This window comes from Buteo buteo, chromosome 5 (assembly GCF_964188355.1).
Source record: "Buteo buteo chromosome 5, bButBut1.hap1.1, whole genome shotgun sequence".
Taxonomy (NCBI): domain Eukaryota; kingdom Metazoa; phylum Chordata; class Aves; order Accipitriformes; family Accipitridae; genus Buteo; species Buteo buteo.
In genome coordinates this window covers 35,223,924-35,233,562 of record NC_134175.1, presented here as the reverse complement: position 1 = coordinate 35,233,562, position 9,639 = coordinate 35,223,924, and the positions used below count along the sequence as shown (strand labels likewise).

At 40.8% G+C, this 9,639-nt stretch overlaps 1 protein-coding gene across 3 annotated transcripts in view; it reads left to right on the top strand.

The window, feature by feature from the left end:
• The first annotated feature begins 3,803 nt into the window (after positions 1-3,803).
• Positions 3,804-9,639, top strand: part of TANK (TRAF family member associated NFKB activator) — a 29,046-nt gene continuing 23,210 nt past the window's right edge. For all 3 annotated transcript variants that reach the window (XR_012650490.1, XM_075028579.1, XM_075028578.1), the window contains exons 1-3: positions 3,804-3,948; positions 4,635-4,768; positions 8,657-8,803. Coding sequence is in view for 2 of the 3 variants with exons in the window: in XM_075028579.1 (XP_074884680.1) it covers positions 8,705-8,803 (99 nt within the window). In the remaining variant the exon portion in view is untranslated. The remainder of the gene's footprint in view (positions 3,949-4,634; positions 4,769-8,656; positions 8,804-9,639) is intronic.

The following is a 9,639-nucleotide window of genomic DNA, read 5'->3' as shown; positions in this document are numbered from 1 at the left end:
GAATAGCATTAGTTTTACAAAGCTGTTGCTACTTCCTATTGGTGTCATTATCATCACTGGCTTTTTCTTCACAACATGTTAAAAAGTATGTATTACATTCAGTACAATAGTTGCTATGTATGCTAACTGTTCCCAAGCATGCACGGTTGCCTGTTCATGCACTGCTTGCTTTTCATGCAGGGTAACCTTTCCCCAGGGTAGTGAGTCTCCAGAAATCACTGACATCACTTACAAAAGTAAGGAATGTTGCACTGGGTCCAAAGCCAGTTTGCAGGCTGTTTCTGCTAAAGTCTTTGCTTCAGAGAATGGCTGTGTGCTTGCAGTTGCATTTAAGGAAGTTCCTCAGTTGGGTATTTCTCAGTGGAAGTTCCCAGCTAATATTAGTCATAGGCAGTACTGAAGTACAGAACCACATTTCATAATCCTGTTGACACTCCTCCCAGGCAACATAAAAATTGCTTATACTGTTACTAAAGAGATGAGAAAAGAAAATCCAAACCGTTGGCTTCTACACTTTGTGAAGACAATCAGTAAATTAGACTTATCAGCTTCTGCATCTAGATATATAGAAAAAGTACAAGATGATCTACAAACTTTATAATTGTACTAACACTACATTTATGTTGCTTATAGTGCACCAAGTCTGTATATCTGCACTTTGATTAAATATTCTTTAGTTAGCTTCTGGAACCCAGGTTTTGTCTATTACAACCTATAGGCAAAATACATACCTTATTGGCATTGCATATACTAAGGTTTCCACAGGCTCATCAACTAACTACTCTTGCTGTTGGAAAAAAATTAAGATTCAGCCTCACCTTCCTTCTTACTGTGGAACAACAACATTCGGTCAAATTAATCCACAATTCTCCTTTTCTGACCAGGAAAGGCATTTCGAGAGCAAAATACGCGTTTTATTTTGTTAAAACAACAACAACAAGCTATTGAAAGAACGGAGAAACACCGTAGAGTAGCACAGACTCTTTCAGCACCCAGCTCCGCGCCACAGATTCATTTGGGACCACAGTTTAAAAGTTCTGGAAAAGGCTTAAACATCTGACGTGAGCCACCTAGTGTCTGAACGCATGGCTACATTGCAAGAAACATTTTAACCTCTGACAGCTGGTAGAAGCCAATTTATATTTATAAGCTTAAAATTGTATAAAGGAATCAGATTTAAACCTTTACTGAAATACAGCCTTTTGGCAACTGCTGCACCAGAAGCCTACCTGAATAGCGATCAGTTCCTCTCGAGACTTCAGCACAGTTTAACCAACAAGCACACTGGTAACACATCAGTAAAGACTAAGTAAAATTCCTGTTAAAATACCATTTCATAAGTAATGTCAAACAGTAAACTGTATACAGGTGATGTGAAGTATTTAAATAGACTGCTTGACCTACTCAGAGCAAACTTTCGAATTTTCACTCTGAAAAAGTATCAACTTGCTAACTCCACCCCCCCAATGTTTCTAAGTACAATTAGTCAAGACTCTCTCTGAGCCTGAAGACAAAGTGAAATAAAACAATACAGACATGAACCTCTTCACCACCACTTCCAAACTCTAGATAAGTGGTGTGAAACTGTTTTTAAGATTAGTGGATTCCTAAAATTTAAATAAATTTTAACTATACTGATATAAGCTTGTTCTTCCCAGTTATCTTGTGAAGACTACATACAGGAAAACAATTCTGCTTTAACAATGACATAGAAATGTGAAATATTGATGTGGGATGGACATACAGAAAGTTGTTACTGGAATAGCTATAGGGAAGCAAATACAGAGACTGAAGAGGAAGAAGCAGAAAAAGAGAAAAAGAAAGCAAGATGAGGAGAAAAAGGACAAAAAATAATTGACTGTAAAGAAGAAGCCACTCTAAAAGATCAAAGTTAGAGATCAAGTTAGCTGTACAATGTAGGTTTTATATTATTTTCACACATATTTTTCATTTCTTCTATTTAACAATTTACTCAAAGAAAGTCTCTAAGAATGTCAAGTTGGGTTACTGTAAATCTTGTAATAGACATCTTATTGTATTTGGGGAGGAAATGTAGTAAAGAAAAGAAAACTAAATCATGAAGGTAGAGGAAAGACCAGCTTCTCTCATGCTTTATTGTGAAAGAGTATCACTGATAAAGTACTAAAAGAATAACACATGTGATTTGAAAAGGCATGTTTGTAGACAGTTGTCAGTTTTGCTTTGTCGGGTTTGAGACCTTCACAGCAAATTTATATTAAGGGCATTTCTAGAATTTAATAAACAAACTTTTGTTTCCTATAACAACTAACTTGCAAGGATAGTGTTTCAGAGATGGTATATATGTTATGGTTCCATTCAAATTCAGGTAGCCATAATCTTAGTTGATACATGTTTATCATCAGGTAACACCTACTTGTACTTTTCTGCATATTATCTTTTTAAATATAGCGTCAGTTAAATTATATTTACATACATTGATCTGAATTTAATAATTGCAGGTTTTATTTCAGTTACTAACTGAGATATCCATTACCATTTTAAATGCAGAACTACTTGGCAGGACTGAATAAAAATAAAAAATGTAGAAATTAAAAAAGAAACAATAGCGTCTTTTTGTCGTCCCCTCCCCCCCTTTTTTTAAAGACCTGGTTGAATGAAACCTTAGCTTGGACATCTCAAATGGTCAGTCTCTGAAAGAGGAAACTGAGTCCCCCTTTCTTGGAAACACGCTAACAGAGCAAACCCTCTCTGAACCTTAATAGTTCATTAGAACCTCAACTAAAGTTCTTAAAAGTGGCTAACCAGGAAGTATATTTATTAGCTCATTAAACTATCTGTCTGTAAGTCTCTTTAGTCTTAGTACAGGCCAAAACAGACCAAAAGAGTTGTTAAAGACTTAGCAGGAAAGGTAAATTATAATGGAAATAACCTTCAAAAGAGTACAGAGAACAACGCCTGGCTCCTCTTCTGTGACTATGTTGAGCTCAGTCCTCAAGCTTCCAAGTGCACACACCCACAGCAGGCAAGGTTGTCACAGCTGAAATTCAGGTTCTGATCTGTGAGTGTGCAAAGGGAAAAGTTCTGCTCTAGCAGACGAAACACCATGGCCTGGCTGTGTGGTTATGTTCACTGGGGTTCAGAGGCAGCTGAGGCTATAATTCAAAATCAGTAATACTTCTCTGCCGCTAGCTCTGTGACTGTAGCCTATGCAAGTATGTAAGAAACACCTCACTTTCTCCCATTGCTCCCACCCTCCTACACACCTTCAGGAAAAAAGTTGTACTCATATATGTGACCTAAAGAAGAGAAGGGCTTGGAGCAGCAGCAAAATTAAAACTGTGTGTTTCCACTATATTCTTATCTATAAAATTCATTGCCTGCACGAATTAAATGCAGGGGGGGAAATGCCACCTCAGTAACCTACAAAAGGCCCTTTAGACAGAAGGTACTCTGGGGGTAAGAAGTATGATTACAAGTATAAGTACTGTTATGTACAAATCACGCTCAACGGTGAAAGACTGAAAGAGGAAGGGGCCTGCGGAAGTCAGGAGCAGTGCAGGCCCTGCTAGAGGGGGGTGCCTGGCTGCAGTCAGGCGAAAAAGGCATCGCCACACGGACGGAGGAGAGCCGAGAGACGCCGACCCTTGCGCGGGGCCGCAGAGCACAGCTTTGTTCCGCCTTGGCGGCGAGCGGCGGCGGCGGGGAAGGCGCCGTGCCGTGCCGTGCCTGGGCGGCCATCCTGGCGCAGCCCCCGCCTGCTAGGGGCGCCTGCCGGCTCCAGCGGCCGCTGCCCCGACCCGACCCGACCCGACCCGACCCGGCCGGCGGCGCGGGGAGCGCCGCGGCGCCCCGTCACAGGGCGGGGAGAGGCACGACAGGAAGTCAATTCTGGTTCCTGGGTTAAGGTGCTGGGGCAGGAGCGAGCGCCCTTGTGCCGGGAGCGGCCGGGGGCTCCGTGAGGCGCTCGTAAGTCTGAGTCGCTTCTAAAACCGCTACTCTCCCTTCCGCGGAGAGCGGCGGGCGCTCGGCCCGGGGGGCTGGGGCGCGGGCCGCGGCGCCTGGCGGCGGGCTCCGCCGCCGCCCCTGCCCTCGGCCCCTCCGCGCTTCCGTCATCCGCTCCCAGGGACGCCGGTTCCCCTCCTCCGGCGCCGCTTTGCCCGGTGTCGGGAGAGGGGCAGGGGGCGCGTCGTTGGCGCGTGGAGGCGCTCTCGGTGCCCGCGGCAGGGCCGGGGCGGGCCCCCCGCCGCTCCGGGAGGGCCGCGGCAGCGAGGGCGGCGGGGCAGCGGGCTCGCTCGCGGGTGGCGGTCGCCCGCGGCGGCGAGCGGAGGAGCAGAAGGAGGCGAAGTGTCTCCACGGGCAGGAACGGGGCGGCGGGGGGCCGGGGGGCGGGGGGCGAGGGGTGTAAAACCCCAGCTCTGCCATAGTCACCGTCTCTTTGCCTGAGCGCAGAGGGGCTGGCTGGCTGCGCCCCGGGCTGTGACGCCGGCGTGGCATTCGGGGCTCCTGCTGGGTTTCCGACTCTCCGCAGTCGGGCGAAGCAGGAATATTGTCCGTTAGACAAAAACAACAACAACAAAACACTACCAAAAAAACCAAGCCCAAAGTGAAAGTGCAGTGAGCTTTCAGTCTCTCACGAATGATTACCTCAACAGGTTTACAGTTCCCGAGATGATGGCAGTGTAACTTACAAAATATTTCCATTGAAGAAGCTGTTTTGAAAGCAGAAATATGTAAAGAAGTACTCGCTCCTGGATGGCATCTATGTTCTCATATGAACCTGTGAGAGGTAGGCATGTGTATTATGAGTGAATGTGTATATACACATGATTAGCTAAAACCTTATTTTTTCAGAATTTAAGGTGTTTTCTGAGGCACTATGAAAACTCAAAATGTGCCTCTTTAGTGATCCGTGGAGCCGGGATTTCAGGATGTATGCAGCAGTATGTTGCTAATCTTTGTGTTGGGGCTTTTTTGGCATTTGACTCATAGAAAATTCGTATTACTGCTTTTTTTTTTCCCACCTATATCAGCAAAATGTTTCTCATTTGAAGCAAGTATTTTAAGAGCATCCACAGGTTTCATTCGGTTTGTTTACTCAAAAGTTTCTCTTGCAACATTTGCTATACCCAGTTGTTTTCCAGTGTTCAAGTCTTTACTCAAAGATGAAATTCTTGTTCTCATTGCCATAGCTCTGGCAACACAGCATTCACAGGTACATTTGCAGGACCCCCTCATCAGACAAATTCTGGAGCTAATCTCTTTCTCTAATTCTGTGCCTGTTAGAATAAATGCAACATTTTGTATTGCTGCACCTGTTCTGGCTACATATTACTGTTAATAATTGTGACTCAAATTAATATCTAGAATGTCAGTTGCTAAAGACCAGGGTTGTCATCTTTGGGCTGACTATGTTCCAGTTGCTGTGTGGATACAGCATAACTAAGCCCGGTTAAAATAGTGGGGATATTTGTTTTGGGGGTTGGTTGGTTTTGTGTTTGTTTTTTTTAATTTAGGGTGGTTGGGGTTTTTTTTTCCTCCTAACTGCATGTAGGGAGAAGAGTAAATGACAAGGAACAGTTGGCAAATTCCCTGATAAATATTGATGCCTATGAGGAGAAGCAGGAAAAGGAGCCAGTTTTTCTAACTGCAAGGAGTTCTGGATATGAGATAGATAACATAAGAAGCAGTTATTTATTCCAGCAGCAGGCAGTTCAGGGTGTGACTACGGAGTAGTTTTAATCCAATCTAAATCTAGACTGCTGCAGTCCTGCCCACAACTAGTCTCATGTTCCCACTGCCTCCTTGTGTTGGTAGTAGTGCTCCAGCAGCCTTGCAGTGAGCTAGCTCCAGCTTTAATTTTGGGGTTGTTTTTTTAGGGGGATTGTTGTTGCTTTTTTGAGGAGGTAGGGAGCTACTTTGGCATGCTCAACTGTGTAGCATAAAAATGCTAATACCGGTACAAGTAAGTGGCAAAAATACATGGCCAAAGATGGGGGAAAGCAGGAGTATGCTTTTCTGTGGCAGTGCAGACTTACATCACTGTTACATAACCATGACTTCATGTTACAATTTCAAAGCCAATGCTGCCATTGAACACAGGAGTTCTGTCTGCCTTTTGCTCATGTTTTCTGCTCCTGTGCTGGTTTCCTTGTGTTATCATGCCATTTGAAGTGGTCCGTGGAGCTGATCTGCATTAAAACTAACACAGCAAAAATACCTTTAGCATTTAGTTTTAAACTGGATTGGTTTGCTGATATGGTTCACAGTAAGGCTGCTTGTGCTAGAAGAAAGGGAAGGGTGAGATGGAAGCAGAAATGAGTGTCTAGGGTATGGGGGAATATATGACCAATTCTTCTAGTTACAGTTCCATCTTAAAGGGTCACTAGTAGTGACTTCTATTGCCCCTTTCTTACTGCATGGAGTCTGGATTTTAGGAAGCTACCAGGAAATTAGCTACATTCTCCTTATTTTTCCCTACCAAGTAGGAAATCAGGTCCAGTGCTACAATTCTGCCTGTTGGATCCATTACTTTTGGTACCAGCAGTCTAGATAAGAGCAGAACTCTTTGTTAATACTCCCAGTCTCAATCAATCAGTAAGTAAAATGCTGGAAGTTAGGTATAAATTTTAAATACTGTTTTTCAAATTGAGATTTGAATTTGCATGAATGAAATTAATGCCTTCATTTTCTATGAACTGTGAATCATACGAAGCTGAACCCCATTCGGTCTAGTAGAAGCTGAACATAATCTTTTAAATCCCATTGCACTCATTTTTTGAAGTTACCTTTTATATGTACAGGACATTGCCGTTTACTATGTAAATTGTTACAAGTGTCTCTGGAGAATTCCAGAGTACAAAATCAACATCACTGCAAACTCTGCAATTTTTTAAAGAATATCAGAGCACACTTTAAATCACTTTCAGCCGTAACAATACCCTTCTACAATTTAGTACCCGCCCCTGCAGTCAGCTGTAATATCTGATTTTATTCATTGAACTACATAAAATAGTCCTTCATTTGAAATGGAAAAAAAAGCCTACCCATTTATTTAAAGATGTGCTCCAGGTATTAGAATGAATATTCCAGTTAGTGGAGGGATACTCTCTGGGGAAGGAAGGGTGTGGATGAAGTAGCCTGTGTTACTAACAATGCTTTGAGACAGTATGCATGGACCTAACATTATGAACTACTGAACTGGTGTTTAGCAAAAAAAAAAAAAAAAAAACCAAAAAAAAAAAAAAAAAACAACAAACCAAAACAACCTTTCATATGAAACAATGTAGGTGTTTTACACAAAACTTATCAACTTGGATTTAATACTTGTTACGTCAAGCGATCCCTAAATGATTCCAAGCAAATAAAGATTTGACTTTGCCAGTACAGCCATGCCAGAGTTGAGATACAATTGCTTTTGCACACATCATTAAAATAAAGTTTGCAGGACAAAAGGTGTGACATCCATACAGTAGTCTGTTGCACCTTCTAGGAAAGTCAAACCACATTTCTGTATTCAGGCTCTATGATATGGAAGATATTCAAGAGCAAGAAAACATGAATAAAAGCTTCAAGCTGTGATCCTTAGAATTTTGACCAGGGTCCAAGGCAAGTTATCCTCATACCCTTCTTGCTTGGCTTATCCTCTTGTGACTGCACCACTTTCCTTATCTGTGGTTTATGCATAATCCCAGAAGACAGTGAGAGATGATTGTGGCTGTCCATACTGTGTACTGTGAGGTAACCATACTTTAAGTATCAGGAGAGGAGATGTGAATTACTGATTTTTATTTATTTATTTAGTTAGTTAGTTAGTTTTCCTTAATGCTGGTACTTTGGGGGTTGTTTGGTTGTTTTGGTTTTTTTGAGACTTCACTAACCTGTCCTCCACCGTACTTAACATTATGATAAATTTTGATCTTAAAATTCATGTCATGTATTACTAAAGAAGCAAAGGACTTTTGTTAGCAAAGTTCACTCTGTCTTGAAATTGAAGTCTGTGACATTTTATAGTGTTGTAGTCTTATGTGTCATGAGCTGTAGTTTCAGGAATTGTTACTGAAATTGTTCACAAAGTGTAAAAAGTTGATAGTATTGTGTGAAAAGGTCTGAGTCTTGCTAATTCTTAGTGGTTGGTATTACTGATTTCTAGATAAAAGATGTTTTGATTCACCTTGTAGTGTTGCTTGTGTTGCCATTTTCAAATACGGCATAGAATAAGATATGTCCATGTGACTTAATGTTATTGAGCTTTCACCGTTTTATTGCTTAATGCCGAAAGCTGAGTTTTGGTTTTTTTAATGCTATCTGTTAATTCACAACTGAGTAAACATAAAGTGTTGAAAATGTCTTAAAATCTGGTTACTGGTGATATGCACCAATTTTAAATCTCAGTCCTCAAACACTGTAACTACACATACATTTACATTCTGTACATCCAGAATTAGATTCAGAGTTAACCTGCTTTTATTTGGCTATTGTTTAAACCTATCCCCAGACATAAAATTAAATGTTGAGGTGAGCAGAGCTATAGTTCAAACTACTATGTGAGATAATGCTCAAACATACTGCACATATTACTTGAATTTTATATTAGTACAAGTCACGTTATATATGTTTTTAGTTATATACTTCTATTTCTTAGCATTCTCTCTTTTCCCTTCTGATTACTTTTCAGGTCTGTTAACTTGACCATCTTTTCAGTGATGAAACAACATTGGGAATTATGGACAAAAACATCGGAGAGCAGCTTAACAAAGCTTATGAAGCCTATCGACAAGCATGCATGGATAGGGACCATGCTGTGAAAGAACTACAACAAAAAGTATGCATTGGGTTCTGAATTGTATCTTTAAAGGCATCCTTCCAATGGAGGACAGTGGTACATGTAGATTTCACTTTCACTTTAGCTATGCGCACTTTAGTGCATCTGTTAAAGTTGGAAATTGCCGTTATGAAACCAGACCAGTACACTGCAGAGTAACTCATTAGGCTGTGAATATAGTAGGTGGGTTTCAGGTTTTTGACCTTTAATTTTTTTGTAGTTTTAAAGGTGAGAAAAGTGTTGTCTGTTTTGGAGGATTAATGAAGTCTTTTAATGTAAACAGCAAAGATGTATATAAAATTTACCTAGCTTTAATGAAGTACTTTTTGAAATTTAATTTGCTTTCTTAAAATATTACTTTTTAAATTATTAATGTAAATAGTTAAAATTAAATCTTTTTTCTTAATAGGCAGATACACCATATGAATTACTAGTTTACTTGATGTAAAGGTCAAAGAGTCTAATATGTTAAGCACTGTGCAAACTATGAGGACAACAGAGTTTGTGTGTTGAAACATTTACAGCAAATTTTCCTTAAAATTATTAGACTAATTATTGATTTTTAAAAAACAATAATCTGTACAATTATTCTTTAATTATGAAGTAACAGGAAGATTCTGGAAGCATTCTGACCAGTAAGGAGCACCTTTGAATTTTTACTTAGTCTGTTGTAGAATACATTACTTCAGCCAAAACTCGTCTAGGACTTCTCATCATGTATGCCAGCATATTGCAATGCTATCAGTTTTGGGCATTGTCATACTAATTTTATCGTGCGTATTCTGCCCAGCAGTGGAACCTCTGTTACAGGAAGGCTTGAATATTTTTGATGCTTT